We start from the raw sequence: 23,413 nt of genomic DNA, 5'->3' as shown, positions 1-23,413 counted from the left end.
GATTCCTTTAGCTGGTCTGAAAATTAAATTGATATGAAACAGATTCACAGAAGGAAATAGAATTTAGGGGCACCTGGATGGCTCATTTGGTGAAACATCTGCCTTTGGTTCAGGTCATGTCTTGGGATCGAGCCCTGCATCCGGTTCCCTGCTCAGCAGGGAGTCTGCTTCTCTCTCCCTCTGCTGTACCCACTGCTTCTGCTCTCTCACTTATGGTGTGTGTCTCTCAAATAAATACATAAAATATTTTTAAAAAGTTAAAAAAGGAAAATAAAGTTTAATTATGTATGTACAGGGAATCAACATAAATATGAGATTCCAAAAACAGACAAAATGAGGTATTTATGCCATCCTGACCCAAGGAGAAGGGGCCAGGGATCTAGGGCTTCAAAGGGAAAGAAAGCAATTCACAAGAATATGAAAAAGATGAATGTTTGGTAAGCAAATGTTTGCTGGGCCATCCAGAAACAATGGGACCCAGAGAGGAATTCACACAAACAGATTTTGCTTTGGTGCTTCCTGTTTAGCACCATTAGTTCATGCATACTACAGTTATCTAGGGTGATTGCTCCCTTTCTGGAGCAGGTTCTCTGTCTAAATTCTCTTAGGCAGTCAAGGGGAAGGTCAGAGGTTCTTTGTGAACCTTTTGTTTCTTAAAAATAATCAGCCTAAGATAATCTACATGCCAAAGAGATGGCAGTCCACATTTTGGGGTGACAGATTTTTCTCTACTACGCTGTGAAGGGACCCAGCTTCCTTTCCCTTCACATCGCAGCTGCCTCACTGAGAAGAAGGCCAAAGCTGAACAGTTCTTTAGAGTTCTTGACTGATGGAGCTTGATGGAACCTTGAGAGAGTGAAAACCGAACGAGTAAAATGAAAAGCTTTGGGGAGAAACAACTGCCCTGGTTTTATGTCTTTTACAAAGTGCAAAAACAAACAGAATAGCAGTTATCAGGTTATTTCAGTAAATGCCTAGAAGGCTCTACAGAAATAAAAGTTAAATCACTGCCTAGCTATGCAAACCTCTAGGTAGCCACAAATCCACTGTTGTTTTGAAATGTGCATTATTTAATCAAGTAGGGCCTCCCCACGTTCAAGTCATAACCCCCTGATATCTGTAGCCCTCAATCATGGCATAGGTCATGAGTAATTTTGTACTAATGATAGTGATCATAGAAGTATATGACTGGCTTAATTTGTAAAAATAAGTTACAGAAATTGTGTAAGATGTAGCCATTGGGATAAATTGAGTAAAATGCACATGGGACCATTCTATATTACCTTCCCATGAACCTATGATTATTTCAAAATATAAAATTACAGCAGATAAGGGCAGTCCTGTGCTAATGTTGTACTCCCTTGCTGGAGCTTCACTTATCTTTGCTGTGGCCACAGTGAGCCTCCTGTCCTGCTCATGCTTCTGCTATACTTAAATTTGGTTTCTGTATTTCACCAAAATGAGTAAGCCCATTGAAGTGTATCACATTGAAGCTGTAGACAAATGCTCTCCGTCTTTGTCCTCAATTTAGCTCCTCAATGGAGAGCTGAAGCAGCTGTACACTGCTATTACACGGGCCCGGGTTAACCTCTGGATCTTTGATGAAAACCCAGAGAAGCGGGCTCCCGCTTTCAAATATTTCATGGGAAGAAATTTTGTCCAAGTTGTAAAGACAGATGAAAATAAAGGTAAGATTTCATTAAGCTATTCTGGATTTTGGATACAAAGCATGTTACTCTCATTTAAATAATAACCACCCCCCCCAGACAAAACAAAACAAAACAAAATAAAACAAGACATGTTACTCTCCACTTCTTATGGTGAGGTATAAAGGATATAGGTTTTGGAAAGTGCTTTTTTTCCTTCCCACATTCTTTGGAGATATGAAAGTTTGTATTTACTGCTAAGGTGTGTGGGAAAGTGTGGCTGTAATGGGACTGGGGGAGGTTAACTCCTTCAGGGAAGATCTTTTATTGGCCTTTTAAAAATGAGGGTCATGGTAGGGGCCTGGGTGGCTTAGTCAGTAGTGTGTCTTGACTCTTGATCTTAGGGTCATAAGTTCAAGCCCCATGTTGTGTGTGGAGCCTCCTTAAAAAAAAAAATAAAAGTGAGGGTCCTGGGTGAGGTTGAGAGAAAATAGGCTTTGTTGGGGGAACACAAATTGCTACAGTCTTTGGACAGTTGACTGGCAATATCTATCAAAGAAAATTGTGCTGGGTTAAAAGTGACCCAGCAACTCCTGTTTCCAGGAACCTATCCTAGAGATGTTTTTGTGTAAAATCTCAAAGATACATGCACATTGAGTGTTCCTCACAGCCCTACTTGTAATTATAAGCAATTAAAACGACCTAAGTGCCCATTAGTGAGGAACTGTTCACGGTGGCTGCTCTGCTCCTAGGACAGGTGAGTGCGGGTTGTTGAGGATATGGGGACACCTTTACTTTTCCCCTTTTGCCCTTCTGTGCTGTTTGCAATGTTTAAAAAGCCAAACCAGTATTGTGTGTTGTGTTGATCACTTCCAGAGACTGGCTAAATAAAAAATGGAGTAAAGATCTCCTGATAGGATAACTCGCAGAGAAGTCATCAGCCCTTCATAAAGGAGAAAATTGTTGTCTTTGTGACTTGGCTGTTAAGTTGGCTGCTCCAGGCCGCACTTAATTTCTCTGTGGATGGGGAAAAGTGCAGGGCTCAGCCACTGTGCAGAGGTCTGCTGTTTTCCTGAGCATTTTCTGGCCAGTTTTTGGAGACTATTTCTGGTTGCAGCCAATGGCTCAGCCTGGGTCCAGGGTTAGCTGTTCTCTTCCTCGGCCCTGGCTGTTAGGTGTAATGGGGAAATTTGAAGTCTTGGAGTGAAGAAACCCTAGCTTCTCATTAGAAGTTTCCACCTATGTAGCCATGTGACCTTGTCCAGGCCTACTTCCTCACCCTGGGCCTTCACTTCTTCGACAAAAAGTGAAGGGTGGGGGTGTGGTGCTGGTTTGCTGTGGTCATTCTTAATCTTCCCTGTGGTGCCTACTCCTTTCATCCCTGAAGTAGATTCTGGCACCTGTTATAAGAGATCATCAAAGTAGACCATTTTCTTGCATTTAAAGATTCCGAATGAAACAAGGCCACAATTTATTTTCTGTCTTGGTAGTGTTAAGAACACCAGAAAAAGGACATTCTTAATTGGGTTATAAGTTGCACATGATAAAGTCTGTGAGGAAATCTGTTACCGCTGTGCAGGGGAAGCTGGGGATGAGCATTGCATCTGTGTAACTTGGGTATCTTTATCATTGTGCTGGTAGCATTCACCCGCCCTATGCGGAGATACTGGGGAGCTCCCTGTGAGGACAGAATGTCACCAGAGCACAAATAGCGCGCACAGAGTTAGGACAAGACGCTGCCAAGCCGTCTTTGCACACAGTGCTGCAGGGCACGGCAGAGGGCCAGCAAGGAGGGTTTTGCGCCCTCCAAAGGAGGCCGGCGTGTCTGCCTGGGTGCCTACCTTGATATCCATGGGCCAGGGTATCCTGGACCCCTTCAGCCCAGATTTGACTGAGTTTTATGCTGGTAGTCAGATTTCCACCTCCTTCTTGCAGCCGAGGCTGAGAAACTGCAGCGAGGGCTGACCACGGCTGTTGATGCTCAGGGGAGCTGCAGGAGGGGTGACTGATGGAGTCGCCAGCAGGCTAGTGGGACAGCAGAAGGGCCTGACAGCTGGTGGTTGTGACAGTCTGTGTCCACCAATGGGGACATGTCACATTGCTTACTCTAAGGGCAAAGTCTGCACGTTTGAAACTACTGTAGAACCCTGTCACCTTGTTCCTTGCTAAAACCCCTGTGTGGGAGTTTGCTAAGAACCACATGGCTTTGGATTTTCTAGGAAGAACTAGAATATTCTGTCTTCGAATGTGTCACCATAGGAGAGGAAGGTAGACAGAAGTTGAAAACTGAGCAATGCCCTTTCTTATCCCTGACTCCTCCTTCCAAAGCCCACAGCGACCTGGCTTGGCAAGCTAAAATCCATCTTAAAATGAATCCTGGAAAGAAAACACAGGTATCTGTTTGCCTGGGCTGCTGGAATAAAGCGTATTGTCTTACAGTACTGGAGGCAAGACGGCCACGATCAAGGTGTCAGCAGATTTGGTTTCTTCTGAGGCCCCTCTCCTTGGCTTGTAGATGGCGTTTCTTCCGTGTGAGCCCCTGGTGTCCCTTTCTGAGTGCGTTAATCTCCTCATCTCGTGAGGACATAGATTGGACTAGGATTCACTTGAATGGCTTTGTTATAACTTCATCACAATTTTAAAGCCCCTGTCTCCGAACATTCTGAGGCATTGAGGTTTAGGGCTTCAATGTACGCATTTTTTTGGTGGGGGAAGGGGGCAAACTTCAGCCCATAACAACAAGTTTAAGGGAATAAACACCCAGAGAAGCAAGCCCACTCTTCTTTTTTCATTTTAGACTTGGATGACAGCATGTTTGTTAAGACCTCCACACCTGAGGAGTGGATCGCGCAAGGAGACTATTACGCTAAGCACCAGTGCTGGAAGGTAAGGGGAGGGGGAGGTCTTTGTGACTGGTGACCTCATCTGGCCTCACAGGCTGATTTTCCACCATTATGCTTGTCACCATGAAAGGGTGAAGGCTGTGGTGCTTGTGCTGCTTCTTCAGAAACATCAGGCCACCCTGCGATGAGGAGAGCTCCCTGCCCAGCTCCTTCTGCAGGGCAGGCATGACAACCCTTCACTGTGGCGGAGCGTCAGCTGGACTGCCACAAAAATGAAGGGTCAAGACCTCTGGCCCACCGACAGAGCCTTCTGCTTATTTTCTCTCCCTCCTGTGCTCTGTGTTTAAACATTTTTGCTGCCATCCTACTGCATTTTAAAAATAGTCACAGATTGGTCATTTGTTTTTCAAATTGATCCGACATGGACTTGACTCCCAAGCTGAGTCTGGTGAGCAGGGATGAAGCCTTAAATCTAGACTGAGTTGACCAGTCTCAGCCACAGGCCACCCTAGTGAGCTTGCACAGCCTTCTTCCGGCCAGCGTTCCCTCTGCCGGTGCTCTGGAAATAGTGAAACCAGCACGACGAGCCCTGTCTCATGTGCAACCCTCTCCCAACCATGTGCATCCCTGCACATCCCACAGTTCCATGGCATGTGTGTTTCCCAGGACACGGTGGTGACGAAGTCTCCACCTGCCAGGCGCAGACACTTCCAGCTCAACAAACTCATCATGGGCCCTGTCTCCTTCCAGTTCTTCCTTGTGTCACGTGAGGCTCGTCTGATAACCTAATGACTGACGCAGTGCCAAGCTGGCCGTTCCCCTGGGCAGCATCCCAGGCAGGGCTTTTCTTCTCGTAGGTCTCTTTTCTTGATCGTGAAGTCCGCTGTGGACTTCTCTTTACATCTCACTGCTTGGTGCTAGGTCATGTGCCATGCCTGTTTCGAGGCAGTCTGGGAGAGCAGTCCCATCCTGCAGGTTTAGCCCTTCATGGGAGGGAGGTCCTGCCATCACGCAAGGGAGGGAGAGGGGAGTGCTGCAGGTGGTTAGCCAACAGCTGAGTTTAGCGGAATGGCTTTTGTAGTCTCAGCTGGGGGAGCCATGTCGGAACTCTGTAACCAGCCAGCAAGCCGGTCTACTTTCGGGGCATGGTGAGCTCTTGGCTCGGATGATGGGGGTGAATGGGGCTCCTGATTCACGTGATTCATCCTCCAGTGGCAAGCCTGGGCTTGTTCAGCTGATGCCCCAGCAGCGTTCAAAGGCAGAGGAGCACAGGGGGCCCTCTGACACCTGGCCTTGGAGCTGGCCCTGTGTCGCCTCTGCTACGTTCTGTTGGCCAGAGCAGGTCACAGCCCAGATCTGAAGGGAGGGGACATAGGCAGCAGTCTTGTTGGGAGAAGCTGCAGAATTACACAGTAAAGGGGCGTGGGTGGATACAGGGAGGACAGAAGGACTGTCGCCACCTTGCAACCAGTCCCACGGGGTGAGAAAACAGAATGCACATTGTTGTGTGTTTGGGTGTGTCGGCAAATTGTTTCCGTAAGTCCGTAGTATTTACCTGCTGGAGGCTGACAGAGCTCTGAAACTTTATTCACTGCCCATCCTTGTTATAAGTTGGCTGCTGTTATAAAACCAAGATCTTTTTCGGGGAGGGAAGGGAGGGATAGTATAGTAGCAGGTACGGATATGAAATTGGAAAACTAGATAGCCTTTCCCTTTATTCCCTTCAGAACACTGTTGGTCTTAACCCAGACATGTTGCCCATGGCTGTCCAATTCTTTAAAAAAGCCTTTTGAAGGTTTGAGTCCAAAATCTTTCTATGGGAGTTGGCACAGATGAGAATGTAATAAAAAGCCTTCTCTTCACCTGATTTTATTTTGACTCCAGTAAAGGATTTCAGGACTCAGGGGATTTATTGAGTTTTTGGCTGCCTGTCAGTGAACATTCCAAAACCACCATAAAAATGGCAATCACTTGAGATTCATTCAATAAATTACTGTTGAACTGTGGGCCAAACATCATGTTTGGGTTACAGGGGTGTGATGGTGAGCCGGACAGACACTCAGAAGGGTGTCCAGCTCTAGTTGTTGTAGGTATCACATGGGAGACACTAGCTGCCTCTAGAACCACCTGTTCTGGACAGGGAGGCCAGGGAAGGCTGCTCTAAGTAGGAGCCGAGAACTGAGGCCTATAGGATGAATGAAGTTAACTGGGCAGAGAAGGGGTGGAAGAGCATTTCAATCAGAAGGACTAGCATGTGCTAAGGTCCTGTGGTGGGAAAGAGTGTGGCACAGATCTTGGGAATGTAAGGAGGTGCATGAGGCTGGGGAAGCTGAAGCAAAGAGCCCAAGGGAACAAGATGTCATATTCTCTACTTAATCTTTCCCCTGCCCACACTGAGACCTACTCTTTACATGCTGGACCAAGTGTGACTTTCTGTCCTCCAGCCTGTGCTTTGAGACATGGTCTCAGCATTCCTGCTTTAGAAGAGCAACTTTCTGCTGGCAGGAATGGGGGTCCAGTCAACATTCCTGTGATGCCCGTCTGCCCACCTTCTACTTGCTCAACATAGACCTGCATGAGCCAGGGATCTAACCAGTTATCTTCTGGAATGTGTGGTGACTTCATCTCCATCCCCATCTCTACCCCCATTTCTGTGCTGCGGCTGTTCTACCAACACAGTTGTTTAGCCATTGTAGTTACTGACTAGAGAAAACCTGTGTGGGACCCAGAAGAGCCACTGGGTGACTTTAGGCCCATGGCTCCATGTATACAATGAGAAGGATGAAACTTCTCACACATGGCTACTGGAAGATTAAGTGAGGGTGTTAATTATGGCAGCTTATAAAAATATATCCCGTATTGCTTTTCCATGGATTCTGGGCACTTTCAAGATTTTATTTATCTGAGAGAGAGAGTACACGCATGTGCACATGAGTGGGGATGGAGGGACAGAGGGAGGAAGAGAAGCAGGATTCCTGCTGAATAGGGAGCCCAATGCCGGACTCCATCCCAGGACCCTGAGATTAGGACCTGAGGCAAAGGCAGATGCTTAACCAACTGAGCCACCCAGGCACCTCTCTGGGCGTGTTCAAAAGGAACCTTTGAGTGGAAAAGTATTTGCTGGTAACATTACTGGGTTTTAGCCTGTGGGGCCTTTTTTTTTTTTTTTTTTTTAAGCTCATCAGCACATTCCTGCTCCTCGGCCTCAGGCGTGGCTGGAGTGAGAATCATTCCCTTGTCAGCGCAAACATGGCACATGTGCTTTAACCCTTGTTCTGTATGTCACGTCCATTCCCTTGCTGGGAATCAAGACTTTTTGCCCATTTTAGGTCGCAGCCAAGTGTTACCAAAAAGGAGGTGCATTTGAGAAAGAGAAGCTGGCGCTGGCCCACAACACCGCCCTGAACATGAAATCCAAGAAAGTCAGCCCCAAGTAAGACTCCCCGGGGGTCATCTCAGGGCTGCTCTGGTGAGATCAGGTGGTGGGATCTGTTGGGGCTAGGTCACCATTCGGTGGGTACTCTATTTTCTCTCCCTTCTTCAGGGAGAAGCAGGTGGAGTACTTGGAACTGGCCAAGACCTATCTGGAATGCAAGGAGCCAAAGCTGTCTCTTAAGTGCCTGAGCTACGCCAAGGAGTTCCAGCTGTCCGCCCAGCTGTGTGAGAGGCTGGGGAAGGTATGGACCCAGCCCGTGCTGCCGCAGGGAGAACTGGGCTCCCTCAGCCCCTGCTTGTGTCAGGGAAGAGCTCCAGGCCTCGCAAGAGAGAAAGGTCGGCTCTGAGGACTGTAGGGCAGCCATTCTCTCTCCACTTGCCGGAGCATTTACATAGCTCCAAAGATGTGTGTGCGCATGCATGTCCACACCTGTGTGGATGTTTCACCTGATATTAATCACAGGGAGGCCAGCTCTTCCAATCAGAGGGGAGGTGGGTTTTGGGATATTCCTGCCTTCCTGTCCTCCACGTTCGGTCTGGAGTCTGCCTGCGTGAATGGCCTGGCATTGACATGGCGGTTTTTCCGTGTTCTCAGCAGTTGCTCTAGATCTATGCCAACCAATCTGGTAGCCACTAGCCACGTGTCGCTATTTAATTTATAATTTAAGTTAATTAAAATGTAATAAAATTACAAATACAGTTCCTCAGTCTCACTAGCCACGCTTCAAGTGCTCATTGTTACAGAATATTTCCATCATTGCAGAAAGCACAGTCTAAAACAACTACTCATGGAATGGCTGGCAGGCTGGTGGCGGGCCACAAATTTTTATTTGTCTGCAATGAGATTAACACTGAAGATGAAAGTAACCAGTGAGAGACTGTTACAGCACTTTGGCATTGCCATAACGTGCAAGTGGTGATGATTTTTTTTAGCGATTCCTTTGTCTTTTTTATCGTTGAGCTATAATTGGCATGTAAAATGCTATCGGTGAGAGGGGTACAACACAATGATTTGATATATGGATGTTTTGTGAGATGATCACTGTACTAAGTTTCTTTAACATCCATCACTATACAGAATTACAAAGTTTTTTTTTTCTTGTGATGAGATCTTTTAAGATCTATTCTCTTAGTAACTTTCAAACAGACAAGACAGTGTTAACTATAGCCACCATGCTGTACCCCACACGATTCATTTCCAGTGTATCAGTTGTGAGGGACTGGAGGTGTAGAGCTCGGTGGCTTGAAAACCTGTGCTCTAGAAAGCCCAGCTGGGGCTACTGCATCCCCCCACCCCCACTGCTATAGGGACTTTATGTCCCTCCAGGAAGGGGTAGGTTTCCACATCTCTCTGTGAAATGTATTAGCTCCTGGATCCTCAGAGCACCCTGCATACTGGGTGGGGTGGGGATGTCACCTGCTGAGGACTTTGAAGTGTGGCCCCAAGTCTGTTTAAAGACCATAAGGCCCTCCTGGTACTTCCTGCCCTGCCCCATGTTTATTAGGAGATGTGACTTGTTAGGCTGTGGGAGATGGGGATGAGATATAGGGATTTCAGGGTGGGTGGGAGTTTGGGTCCTAAGATTCTAGAAACTAGGGTTGCTTTCAACCTTACCACCTTCCCTAGCTGCCAACCCTTCCGTCTCCCGTGCCACCACCTGGACCCTAAGTGGTGACAGCTACAGGGAAGCAGCCTAAGCCTTTTCTTCCCCTTTTTACCCACCAGCGCCTGCCATGACTGAGTCAGAGATTTTCTCCTTACTCACACTGCCCACCTGCCTCCCCCAGCCTGGCAAGCTCTTCCTCAGAAAGTAGGAGGCATGGGGACCAAGAGGCCATAAGTACAGCCTATGTTCCTTTCCTAGGGACTTCAGTGCCTTCAAAATGTGGAGGCCATCCTGCTCCTGGAAACACAGCCTTCCTTGTTTCCTTCTCCTTCCAGGGCTTAACCTCTGGTGGCAGGTCTTCTCTTTCCTCTCCCCCATATGTTCTAGCAGCTTCAAGCCCCACCCCGGGGATGGTCTCATTCCTTTCTTTGCCTAGGCTCCTCCCTGGAAGGGGGTCCAACCTGAGCTGGTGTCATGTGGTCCTCCCACCAAACTAACCAGCATGGTTCAAGTTGATCAGTTTGGTGGGAGCCTTTATCAACATCCTCAGACCAAATCTCCTCCGTATTCCCAGCTCCCACATGTGTGCTACCCCCACAAACAAATGTTTTGTGATGGGGCCCTGGAGGTGCAAGCCTTTTTTTTTCCCCCAGGGATTCCTTTGCATCACCTGCTTCTTGCCTCTTTCTTGAGAGTAACATGGTTTCCCTGGAAACCTCTTAAGGCCCTTGCTCAGGATGGCAGGTGGGGACTCCTCCCATTGGGAGCAGAGCGTGTAGAGCAGGGCAATTTCTTTAGCCATCCCGCTGCTCTCTCTCTCTGGTTAGGCACATTCTTGGCACCTACAAGGGCGTGCATTCCCACTTGGGGTTTTCCTTCTGAGTAATCAGCATTGTCAGGAGTGGACGAGAGATGGGGTGGTAGGTGCTCTGGTTCTGGGATTGTATTCTTGTGGCTGAGATGGGCCTAGATGCTCCCTGCTCTGTTAGGTCTCTGGACACTAAAGAACCTCATACCTGAATCTTCTTTGTATTTTGGCACTTGGTGTAGATTGTCTAGAAAAATAAAAGCCAGCTAAGATTTATTAAAGGGCCTGGTGTATGTGTTTTGTCTTGTTTCACTTGGATTTTGTTTTCTCTTTGGACGTCAGGTACCACTAGTTAGAATTATGAAATGAAATATTCAACAAAGAGATGGGCCCTTACTGGGTGCCGGGCACTGTGGGTGCTCAGTGGCCAGCAGTTGGCAGCAGAGGGGCCCCTGCCTTGAGAGAGCTTCCCTTTCCTTCCTCGTGGGGGAGAGGGATGACAGACTTGACAGTCTAGCATAGGAGACGCCAGGGCTGATGAGGCTAGGTAACTAGGTGAGGGGAGAGAGGTGTCAGGTGCTGCTGTTTTAGGCAGGGGGAGGGCAGAGAGCTGCCTTTTTTTGTTTGTTCTTTTTTTTAAAATTTAAATTCTAGTTAGTTGACATGCAGTTCAATATTGGTTTTAGGAGAAGAGTTCATTGGTTCGCTATTTACGTATAACACCCAGTGCCCATCATCACAAGTGCCTTCCTTAATACCCATCTCCCATCAAGCCCATCCCCCACCCACCTCCTTCCAGCAATCCTCAGTTTGTTCTCTGTAGTTAAGGAAGCTGGCTTTTGAGCAGAGACTGAGAGAATTGCTTCAGGGCATCGCAGGCCAAAGCATGCTTGCAGGCAAGAGCCCACCAAGGTGGGAGCATGTGGGAGAGCTTGAAGAACAACAAGGAACAGCTAGTTGGGCTAGAGCAGAGTGAGTGGGTAGAAGTGGTAAAATGAGCCAGAGAGGGTGGCAGGAGCAAATCAGGTAGGGCCTCGACATCCGTGGTAGGGACTGGATTTTGTTCATATGTGACAAGGAGACAGTGGAAGGTTCTGACTGCTGGAGAACATGGAGCTCATTGTCTGGATGCTCTGGGTAGAGGTTGGTAGGCAGCAAGAGTAGAAGCAGACAGGCAGTGGCTGAGGCTGGATGATATGGTTTGGATTGCCATGAGGGTGGTGTAGGTGATGGGAAGGGAATTTGGACAAACGTTGGGAGAGCCAAGCATAAAGGATTGTCCGAGGGGCTGGTGGAATTGTGGGAGGAAGAGTGGGATATAATTTTGTGTCCACAGCAAACCCACTGGTGGTTTTTTTCTGTTTATCCTCTTCCTCTTCATGGCTGGTGTCTGTTCCCATTCTCTCCTCACTGGCAGCCATTCCAGTGCATTTAATGTGGAACCCCCATTTGCATGCATAATTGAAGAGCAGATAGTAATTTTTCTATACATACATATTTTAAGCTTGTTTAGATGGCATATTTTTCTTCTTTGTTTTGTTTTTTACGTTTTTCATGCCCTACTTTAGTGTTAAGGTCTGATCAGGTTCCAGAACCCTGAGAGTTTTCTTCAATGGGCATCCCTGCATTTGACTTACACATTTCCCCAGTGGTGAACGTCCAAGTTGCCACCAACTTCTGGCTGCCACATATAGCACTGCACCTCCTTCCGGTCCTGGGTACAGCTTGAATGGGCCTTGCTGGCCCTAGAGTATGTATGTACTTAATTTCACTATGTGAAGGTGTAAGCCACTTTTCTTTCTAGAACAGCTGTGCCAGTTTGTGCATTGGGATTCCAGGTGCCCCACCTTCTTGACCACATTCAGTGGGTTCTGATTTTTCTAATTTTGCCAAACTTCATGGGTGTATCTCACTGTGGTTTCAATTTGCATTTCTTTATTAGTGTAGTTGGAGCATCCTCATTAATTTGTTAGTCATTCAAGTTTCCCCCCTGCCACTTTATATCCTTTACCTAGTTTTCTTTTGGGTTTCCAGGAGTCTTTTTCTTGTAGTTGTAGGAATTCATTTAATGTTCTAGACTTGTCCAGTCTAATATAGTAGCCATTAGCCAGAGGTGAAAAATAAGGTTAAAACTGATGAAAATGAAACAAAATAAAAAATTTGGTTCCTCAGTTACGCTATCCACATTTCATGTGCTCACTATTCACATGTGGCTAGTGGCTACCATATTGGCTAGCATAGATGTAGAACATTTCCATCTTCATGGTAAGATTATTTGACAATGCTGATCTAGGTGTTGATGTTTGCCCTTTCTCTGTTAACTCTATTTCACATGCCCTTTGTTCAACAGTTGTGATGTAATCAAATCCATCAGTTTTTCCCCTGAAGTTTGAGTGTTTTGGGTTTTGTTGAAGACTTTCTTTACCTCAGGGTCACAAAGATATTCTCATACATTTTCTTCTAATAGCTCTCATATTTAGATCTTTGACCTATCTGAAGGTTAAATTTGTGTGTGGTGTGAGGTTGGATTTAACTTTGTTTTTTTCTCTATATCAGATTTGTTTTCCTAATATTATCTATGTCTTAGTGTTTTTGCTGGATCCTAACAAATAGCAGACATTATTATTCATGATGTTGGCTTATTTTTAAGATAAAAAGTTATGCTATGAATACTCTAAGAGTATGTTTTACTCTGTCCTAGATAAGAGATGCTGCCTGTTTCTATAAGCGAAGCCAGTGCTACAAAGATGCTTTCAGATGCTTTGAGCAGATTCAGGAATTCGATCTAGCACTTAAAATGTACTGCCAAGAGGAGCTCTTTGAAGAAGCTGCTATCGCAGTGGAAAAGTAGGTAGTTTTATTCTCTCCCTTCCTCCATCCTGCTCCCTCCCTCCCACTGCCCCACTGGGTCGGCCTGCCCTGGATGGTGTTATCCTGCTCTTCTCAAGTGGCTTGCCAAAGTCGTCCTTCCACTTGAGTGGTGGCATCAGTACTGGATGCTCCTTGGAGAGCATCTGTCGGAGCCGGAGCTCCTTGAAGGCAAGAGCTAAGCCTAATGGATTAACCGAGGAGTTGAATGGGAAGTGTGGGAGGAAAAAGAGTGGAATATAATCTTTTCACAGCAAACCCATCATCGGTTTTAGTTTGTTTATCCTCTTTCTCTTCATGGCCAGTCTTCATTCTGGTTCTCTCCTCATTGATAGCCATTGCAGTGCATTTAGTATATGCAGTCTCAGTATATGTATATTTCCTATACTCTACTCTTTTCGTAAGCTTCGACACTGTGTGATGAGGAGAGGGGGTAGAAGAAGGTGAACGGTGTGTTACAGGTGTGTACGTAACACACATGGTGCTTAATGATGGTTCTGTCCTCTCCACCTTTACCTGCTGAGTTCACAATTTTGCTGACTGGATAGATAAAGGTAAGAGCACTAGTGGGCCGTCAGGATTTTGCTTTACTACAATCTACTGGCAGATCCTCAGCCATGCACTCATACCTATGTGTATGATATGTGTGAACACATACCCTCATAAGTTTTATACTTGACCCACTGGAGGCCTTCTTGAGCCTTTAGCCCAGTTCATATTCCAAAGGTGAAGTGGAGATGGTGGGGTTCATGGCTGACAAGGAATATAGAAATAGCATGCTATTGATGCCCCCTAGGAGGTCTTCCTGGTGTATGGGACGGCTAGAATCAGAGTCTGCTAGCCTGCATTTCTGTTGAGCAGGAGTTTGAGTCCTCTCTTAGCTCCTGGGAAAATAGGGTGTGGTTTGGTTCTACTTTATTTATTTATTTATTTATTTTTGGCTTTCTACCAAATTATACACATGGCAAAATGAACATATCTGACCTAGATGTTCAAACTTCAGATTTTTATTTTCTAAGTCAGCTTTTATTAAAGTATAATATATAATATATATTTATTAAAGTACAATATATATTCAAAAAGCTACACATAATTCTCACAAATTAATATACTTGCACAACCAGTACCTCAATAAAGGTACTCAGTACCTTGAGGTTTTTTTTTTTTTTGGAAATGAAAGTAGGCATTCAGGGCCATGGCTGGTAAATGAGCATATTCTTCTATCCAGGTCTGTGGTACTGTTATATATGGGATATATGTAATGGCTGTGTATTAGTCAGCTCAGGCTACTGTAATGAAATGCCATACATTGGGGTGCTTAAACGACAGAAATTTATTTTCTCCTACTTTTGGAAGCTAAAAGTCTCAGATCAAGGCTCTGACCAGCAGGGCTACTGCTAAGGGCTCTTTCAATGGCTTGCAGATTGCTGACGTCTCCCTGTGTCCCCATGCAGCCTTTCCTTGGCTCTTGAAGAGACGAGAACACAAGAGAACTCACTCTCTGGTATCGTCTTCTTTTAAAAAAAATTAATTTATTTTTGTGTGCATGGCTGAGGGGAGGGGCAGAGGGAGAGAGAGAATCCTCAAGCAGGCCCCCCTGCTGAGTAAACCAAGAGTCAGATGCCCAAACAACTTAGCCACCCAGGTGACCCTCTCTGGAGTCTTCTTCTAAGGACACTACTTCTGTTGAATCAGGGCACCGCCCCTGTAACCTACTTCCTTAGAGATTCCAACTCCAAATACAACCACACTGGGAGTTGGGGCCTGAATGTATGAATTTTAAGGGACACAAACTATCAGTCCATAATAGGATGCCAGCTGTGACATTTATTGGGTATCCAGTTATCAGGGTGCTCTGCAGTGGTGGTGGGAGTAATTGACCAGGCCAATTCCCTTGTGAGTTCATATGACATGACAAAACCGACTGAGAGCTTTTTTTTTTTTTTTAAAGAAACTTTTAATTAGTTATTTAACCTTCTGTCCTCAGTTTTCCAGAGGAACCTTAAATAGTCACAGATTTTCCCCAGAAACATCTTTTTTCTTTATTTTTTTCAGCTTTATTGAGGTATACAACAGAGAGTTTCTAATGATGTGTTAAGTTGAGATCTGAGTGTAATCTGAGTATTAACTGAAGCCTCACACTAGATCTATTTGAGTGTCTTTTGAACACCATGCATACTAGGTGTAGAATTCAACTGCTACCTGGCCTGACTCAAAGTGCTTTAAGGACACTTTAAATTTGAAAAGAAAATACCTTGGTAGTTCTTTATACTTGCTAAAACTACTCCTTACTCCATCAGCCAGTGCTCACATGTGAAGTATACTCCCTTTCTTCATCTTTATTTACACCCCTCATAGGAAACCTGTTCTACTAGGAAACCTGATGTTTATAGCATAACTCTGGGGCATCATAAGGCACCTGGGCACTTTCCTGGTTGTGATGAGATGGATTTTATCCAATGAGAGTTCAAAAGCAAGCATGTTTTATTGGATTGTTCCAGTGCCTTGAAAACTGTGGGACTACAGAGTGGGATATATTGACTTTGATCAGCAGACTAAAGGGGAGCATTCAGAGCCTCATTAATCTCACTCTAACTCAACCACATGCATACCTATAGAAGAGAAAAATCACAGTTTGGGTAATAAGAGGAAGGTTAATGTCCTGCTGGAATGTGTGCAGTCTCCATCTTCATTCTTTCTCATTAGTCCTGTCTCGGACTCAATGGAATTTGTAGACCCAAAATGATTATCATGTTTTTATGAATGTTTAAGTTGTTTTTTTTTTTTTTTAGGGATAATTTTGATTATGCATAATTATTGCCCCTCAAATCGACTTTGAGACCTAGCTTCCCTTTGCTTAGGTTGCAACTTTATTATGTTTCATTAATTAAGTATACTAACGCTTGGTTCCTTTGGAGAATAAAGAATTAATTCTATCTGTGTGAAATGAAGCTTTGTAAAGATGCTGGTTGGTTTAGGTCCTATTTTGTAATTTATATCTATATGTGGGAATTGTAGTTAACTGACTCTGTGCTGTATTTTGGAGAATACTTTCTATTGGGTGGTAATGAGTTGACATTTGTGTTGTCTGTCATTGTAGGTATGAAGAAATGCTAAGGGCCAAGACCCTTCCCATATCCAAGCTGTCTTATTCTGCCAGTCAGTTTTACCTGGAAGCGGCAGCAAAGTACCTGAGTGCAAATAAGATCAAGGAGATGATGGCTGTCCTCTCGAAGCTAGACACAGAAGACCAGCTGGTGTTCCTGAAGTCTCGCAGACGGCTGGCAGAAGCTGCAGACCTGCTGAACAGGGAGGGTCGGAGAGAAGAGGCTGCCTTGCTGATGAAACAACATGGCTGCCTGTTGGAGGCTGCCAGGCTCACTGCTGACAAGGACTTTCAGGCCTCCTGTCTGCTGGGGGCTGCCCGCCTCAATGTGGCCAGGGATTCAGATGTAGAGCACACCAAGGCCATTCTGAGAGAAGCCCTTGACCTCTGCTATCAAACCAATCAATTGTCTGGCATCGCTGAGGCCCAGTTCCTCCAGGGTGTAATCCTGAGAGACTTTCAAAAGCTCAAGGATGCCTTCTTCAAGTTTGACACACTCAATCACTCAGCTGGAGTGGTAGAGGCACTCTACGAAGCTGCCAGCCAGTGTGAGGCTGAAGCTGAGAAGGTCCTGGCCCTGGCTCCAGGAGGCCTAGAAGTCCTCCTCAATCTTGTCAGGGCCCTCAAAAGAGTGACCAACAATGCCGAGAAGGAGATGGTCAAGTCTTGCTTTGAGTTTTTTGGAATTTCTCAGGTGGATGCCAAGTATTGCCAGATAGCTCAGAACGACCCTGGACCCATATTAAAAATAATTTTTGACCTGGATTTGAACTTGAGGGAAAAGAAAACTAAAGACTATTTCTTGATAATGACTGACCAAGTGAAATTAGCCCTCAATAAACACCTTTTGGGCAGGCTGTGTCAGATCACACAGAGCCTGCTCGGGAAGACCTACCCAGGGGTCTGCATGAGGTTTATTGTAGGCTTGAAATGTGAGGATGAAAACTGTAAAGATTTCCACAGGCCTCTGCGGCGTTGTGAGGCCAAGTGTTTGGTTCAGTCAAAAATGCACTTGGTGGCCATCAGTGGGTTGTTTTTGGAAGCCAAAAAAGTCTTCCCTAAAATCTTAGCAGAAGAACTTGAAGAAATTAGTTATATTTTGCCTACAGATATGTATGGCCTTTGTAAATCCTTCCTGAATGTCCTCTTCCCTAAGCATTTCCATCAGAGAGTGTTGTCAGAAAACCCCATGGCATGCAAAGAAATCCTCAAACCAAATTACAAATCCTTTCGATCCTGCAGATCTGCTCTGAAAGAGTATATCCATTTCCTGTTTCAAAACGAAAGGGCACGAAGCCGCCGGGAGTCCACAGACTTGTGGCTGAGTGCCATGCAGGCTTTCCTTGTCTCCTCCAACTATCCAGAGGAGTTTGAAAAGCTTCTCCACCAGGAGGAGGACAATTACAACAGGGAACTCAAAGCTCTAGAGGCTGAAAAAGAGGAAAGGGGCAGGGGGAGAGGCAGCAAGATGAAGGGAATAGAAGGAAAATTCGGCATGTTGGCACCCAACAAGGATGATGACAGTACTGAGAAGACCCACCTTTGCTTCATCCGGCTGCTGGAGAACTGCATTGATCAGTTCTATGTATACCGGAACCCAGAAGACTACAAGAGGCTCTTTTTCCGCTTCATGAATGTCCTGGTCAAGAGGTGCAAAGAACCGCTCATCCCCAGCATCGGGAATACGGTGGCCCTGTTGGAGTTCCAGTTTGTCCACTGTGCGGTGGTCCTGGCGCGCCTCTGGAAGAATGCCATCCTGTGCCTCCCCAAGAGCTACATTGCGCTCTTGCACTACTGGGAGTTCCTGTTCAGCAAGAAGGAAAGGGAGCTCGGGGACGTGTTCTCCATCATTCAGGAATACAAACCCAAGGACGTGACAAGAGCCATTCAGGATTTCCGGTTCCACCTCTCCTACCTCGTCAAGGTGCTCTGTGGCTATGAGAATGTGAACTTCAATGTCTTGCTCGATGCCTTTGGTGAGATAGACTATGTAGTGTCTGGAGAGGCCGAGCGGACTCTGGTGCTGTGCCTGGTGATGCTGGTGAATGCCGAGGAGCTTCTGCAGCCGTACTGCAAACCTCTTCTGTACCGCCACTTCCAGGAGATCCAGACGAGGCTGCAGCTGATGAGCATGGACCGCCCGGACCAGGTTCCCGAGAGGCTCCTGAAGGTGGTCAAGCGGGTGCTAATGGCGGTCAATGTGAAGTCTGTGGCTGAGGCGCTGCAGGACCTGCTCTCTGAACGGGACGAAGAGTACCTCATGGACTGCCACTGGCGGTGGGACAGTGTGCACACCAAGGGGTCCGTGGTACGCGGCCTCTATCACGAGGAGGTGAAACTGAGCCGCCTGCTCTGCATGGACTCTGTGGACTACTTTGCTGAGCCAGAGTGTGAGTTTGGTCAGGATGAGACGGATGAGCTAGCCTTGGAAGACCGGGACCGCCTCCTTGCTGCCATCCTTTCCCAGAAGCAGCGGAAGGCTTCCATCCAGCGGAAGCTGAGGAGGGCCTGCCTGGTGGTGTCCCTGTGCATCAGCTGGAGGAGAAGGGTGAGTGCGCAGACTGAGTGCTTCCGGGAGGAAACCAGGGAGCCCGGGGCCGGGAACTTCAAGAAGGCTGACGTCGACAGGACCCAGTGCGACCTGTGTGGGGTGAAGTTCACCCGAGGTCCCGACAACTATTTCAGCCCCGGGAAAGCATTTGAGGGAGAGGCTTCAGAGGTGGTGGCCATTTCCGGGGCTGAGCCAGGAGACCCGGAGGGTCGGGAGAGGAATAGCGAGTCTTACGAGCAGCACATCCACCTAGAAGGTCATCAGAGGCAGCAGGTGGCCTACCAGAAGTACTCCGAATTTTTCCAGGAGAAGGTGGACCCAGCCATTGTTGAAGGCAAGCTGGTGGTGCAGGACATTGAGCAGAGCATGTGGATCCGCAGTCACTTGGGCTCCAAAGAGCACAGCCACATGCTGCAGAGGAAGGTCCAAGAGAACATCAAGAAGGTTTCCGATACAGTGGAGGACCTCTACAGGCGCAAGGCCTGGGCTGGCGGTAAGGGGGTCTTTAGAAATGGGGGCCCAGGAGCTGGTAGAGCCCAGACTTTGAGAACACAGGTCAGAGTCAAGTCCTTTGTGGTGGCGAGGTCTGTCCTGGGGATAACAGAACTTAGCCTTGGCAGAGACACAAGTGAGGAACATGTGTTCTCAAATTACAGCAAAACCCCATTCTTTGAACTCCCTGGCCCCCAGTTAAAACACTGGGATTATCTTGGGCCAGGATGGTTTCCTTGGCACTACAGACAAGAAAAAGGGCTGGCTAACTAGTTCTGTGGCAAGGTTATAGGGAGAACGTTCAGTCTTGAGGAAACTCTGTAAGCTTCCAATCTGTTCATCAGTGACTGTTTCTTGAACACCTACTCTGTGCTGAACCCTTGACTAAGATCCGGAGGTGTGTAGCTGGTGTCTTCCTTTTAGGAGGGTTCTTAAACCATACCCAGTATGAATCTTTAACAATAAGAATTCTTGTGTGACCTTTGAATCAGATTTCCTCTAACTTCCTTATTAGCTATTTCTTAGCAACACTGAGTGGAAGTCATGTTATGTATAAAATTAGTGAAATTAGATGTTTAAAACTTATTCTGTAATCCAGACACTCCAGTTTAAGGTTTAGTGACATGTTGAACAAAGCCTCCTTAAGAGGTTTCCTCTTGGGAATCTCTATAGACACACAGGTGATGGTGTCAGGCTGCATTTAATTGTAGTTTATGTTTGTGCTGGCAGGAGGTGGCTGTGGGTCCTCACCCCATCGCACCTCTCTGGGGAAACACAGAGACAGGCTCCTGGGAGGTGGGGGCCTTGGCTCTAGTACTGAATAGTCTGGTCTCTGCTGTAGCCCCGTCACTTAGAGCCCTTGTTCTTTGGTGTCTGTAGCAGAGGAAGTGATGGCTCGGCTGGTCAATGTTCTGATCCCCTCAGTCAGGGATGCACGGGAGTGGCTGATGAAGACAGAACTCCGCTTAAAGGAGGAAGGTAAGCAGCCCTTTAAGCCAGGATGGTGCTCTGGGTGTTGTAATTCTTGATTCTGCGGACTCCCAGGTCAGTGTGACGTAGGCTTGCCTAAGATGTCAGTAGTGGCCAGTCACTGTCCAGGAGCATTGCCCCCAGTCAGTCAGATTATTAGCAACATAGAATCTGAGTTTCTCCATCTGACTGTGAGGGCTCGCTTTAATTGCTTTTTCGACAACGTCTTGCCACTCGGGAGCTCTTATAGATGACATTCAGTCACTACTCACATGCAGTACAGTGACTCCCAAGGATAGACAGAGTATTGAAAAGCCTTCTCTTGGTACATATGCCTGCCTGTGTCAACCATTCACGTAGGACAGTGAATATTTATTGACTATCTAGTATGTATCAGCACTGTTTGGGACTTGGGGATATAAAACAAACATATTTGTGAGCAAAGCAAACAAAATTTTTAGAGAAACTTGCATTGATCTTCCCATAGAGGGTTAAGGGCTTATATGGAGTAAGTCAAGTTTCTCTCCTGACAGTGAGAATTACCTTGACAAATTCTTTATCAACTAGGAAGTCTTACCTCCTGCCCATCCCAATTGTTGCCTGCTCCGGGCCGGGTTTTATTTCTTCTTACTCTGTGTATTTCATGTGTCCCAAAATTCTCTTCTCTGGGTCCTCCTAATCCGTTATACTACTGGAAAATCCTGACCCCAGAGCTGGGAAAAACTAGAAGGGACCTGGCATAAATATCTATGGCAGTAAAAATCTTTAGAATATAGTGCCTACTGGGACTATGATTTTTATGATTGTTTCTTTTTTTTAAAAGATTTTATTTATTTGACAGAGAGAGAGATCACAAGTAGGCAGAGACAGGCAGAGAGATAGAGAGAGGGAGAAGGGGAAGCAGGCTCTCCACTGAGCAGAGAGCCCAATGCAGGGCTCGATCCCAGGAACCTGAGCTGAAGGCAGAAGCCTAACCTACTGAACCACCTAGGTGCCCTTTATGATTGTTTCATAAAGAAGATAACTGGTATACCAACTCAAGTTTGTGGTTGTTTTTAGGTTTTGTTAGATTTCTTTGCCATTTAAAGGGTCTCTGAAGTGAGGGCAGAGGAACCAGCCTGTGTAAGAACTTAATTCTAGAGAAGGGTGTTCACTTGGGCTCTGAATCAGGCTTTTTTCCCACTTTAATTTTAAAACGATTACAGAGATGTCAGGGTTTCCTAGTATGTTATATTTAATAGTGGAGTGAAAAAAGAAATCACTATTCTGTACTTTGTTTCCATTTTTTTTTTTTATGTTCAGTTAGCCAACATTAGTTTTTGATGTAGTGTTCAACGATTCATTAGTTGTGTATAACACTCAGTGCTCATCACAACACATATTTTTTCCTTTTGAAACAGGTATTGTTCAGGAAGATGATTATGAAAATGAAGTGGAAGACTTTGGTGAGCTCCGTCCTCGAAGGCGTCCACGGAAATGTGGAAAGCAGAGAAAATACTAACGTCTGCACAGTTGCTGCCTCTTAAGCCTTCAGAACATTCCATCTTGACTTAAAATTCTGAATGCTTGGGCAGATGAGAAAAGGAATGTAAATTAGTTTTAAAAAGTAGGGGAGTCTAGCGACACTTTTGATTTTTTGTTCTCGTTATTTCTTTCACTGGTGGCTTTGATCCGATCACTCTCTCTCCTGTAAGTCTAGCAGTGATCTCCCTAGAATTTGTTCAGATGAGAGGAGTCATAGTGGAAATCACCTTGGGATGCTAGAGGTTCTCTGGTGCATCACCATTGTGATGTGAGTCATCAGCAAGGGACCCCCTCACTGCAAAGTTGGCACTGCTCTGAGCTGGGAGATCCCTCCTTGGATTCCCTCATCTCCTTTCACACAGCTGCAGCGTCAAGTAGTTTAAGAGCCGTGTGTGCCCAGGGTCCCTGGGGGCCCAATGCTGGCCACTTGTGACCCCCGCCACACCCTCTGGTCATCTGTGAACCTACTTGTAGCAAGAGCAAGGTCCCTTCTGTTATGTGTCTGTGCGCCTTTTCTGCCCTCCTTCTCTTCATTTTTTTGGTGATCATTTTCAGCTCCCTGTGCAAGTCACGGTTAGACTACCTCAGAATGTAGTCCAGAGCTCCTCCCGCATCCTGTGGGCGGGAGCCTCGGACTTCTGCCCTAGGAGGCAAGCCTGGGGAGTGTTGCGGGGGGTAGTTCCCAGCCTGCCTCTCCAAGGTGGTCTTAACTCTGCCTTGGCTATGGTGCAGACATTCCAAAAAGTGTTTGTATGTGGCCCTACATGTGTCTCTTTTCTTGACTGAAGGAGGCTACTGCTTCAGCCCCAGCCCCCACTGAGCCAGCAGCCGTCAGTGTGGTCCCATTCTGGAGGCCTTCATGCCGCTCCTGGTTACTGCCACCCCCTCCCCTGCCCCCCAGCTCAGCCTGCTGGAACAGCTTGGGTTTTGTTGGTCCTTCATTGCTCTGTCCGCACAGCGGAGCCAACCTTCTCCCCATGTTGCTGCTGCTTTTGCTGCTTATTGTTTTCTCTTTATTGTCTTTCTAAATGACTCTGTTTCCTTGTTTCTAATTTTTATTAGGTTATGTTTCTAATTTTTATTCCAGGTGTTTTTTATAAACTTCACTTGCCGGAAAAAAAAGGAAAAAAACCCAATCAACTCTTACTGTATTATCACATTTTTATAAAGTTAAATTGTTTCTCTTACCTGGAGCCGTCCATTTACTTATTTCTAATTTCCACTTAGAGAGTGAAGGGTAAACCCCAGCACTGGTTCTCTCTGGTCAGCTGGTTGATGCCGACCCCGGTGGAAGCTTGCCATGCCTTCTGAAATGCAGTCCCCTCTGGCCACGGGGACTCATGGCTTGTTTCGGTGTCTCTTGAGGGCTTGCCTGTGCCTTCTGAACATTTGGGGTGTGGACTGTAAGGAATTTCTTCAGGGTTGCCTCTTGGGACTGCCACCAACACGAACATAGCCCGGGGAGGCAGGAGGCCCAGAGCTGAATCCTCTCCCATGCTTATTGAACAGTGTAACCTGGGGTGGGTCAGATCACTGAGTGCCTATATGCGGGCTTAGAGTCTGC

General features: G+C 46.4%; 1 protein-coding gene across 4 annotated transcripts in view; it reads left to right on the top strand.

Moving 5' to 3' along the window:
• Positions 1-23,036, top strand: part of TRANK1 (tetratricopeptide repeat and ankyrin repeat containing 1) — a 77,356-nt gene extending 54,320 nt beyond the window's left edge. For 2 of the 4 annotated variants that reach the window (XM_045089092.1, XM_004759394.3), the window contains 8 exons: positions 1,532-1,688; positions 4,444-4,532; positions 7,819-7,922; positions 8,034-8,166; positions 13,041-13,186; positions 16,308-19,357; positions 20,236-20,334; positions 21,726-23,036. In XM_045089092.1, coding sequence (XP_044945027.1) covers positions 1,532-1,688; positions 4,444-4,532; positions 7,819-7,922; positions 8,034-8,166; positions 13,041-13,186; positions 16,308-19,357; positions 20,236-20,334; positions 21,726-21,826 — 3,879 coding nt within the window. In that variant the 3' untranslated portion in view covers positions 21,827-23,036. The remainder of the gene's footprint in view (positions 1-1,531; positions 1,689-4,443; positions 4,533-7,818; positions 7,923-8,033; positions 8,167-13,040; positions 13,187-16,307; positions 19,358-20,235; positions 20,335-21,725) is intronic. The other 2 variants (XM_004759395.3, XM_013059914.2) reach the window with 2 other exon arrangements.
• Positions 23,037-23,413: the final 377 nt, after the last annotated feature.

This window comes from Mustela putorius, unplaced genomic scaffold, assembly GCF_011764305.1.
Source record: "Mustela putorius furo isolate JIRA1106 unplaced genomic scaffold, ASM1176430v1.1 tig00003834_pilon_pilon_pilon, whole genome shotgun sequence".
Taxonomy (NCBI): Eukaryota; Metazoa; Chordata; class Mammalia; order Carnivora; family Mustelidae; genus Mustela; species Mustela putorius.
This window is presented reverse-complemented; position numbering and strand designations above follow the sequence as displayed.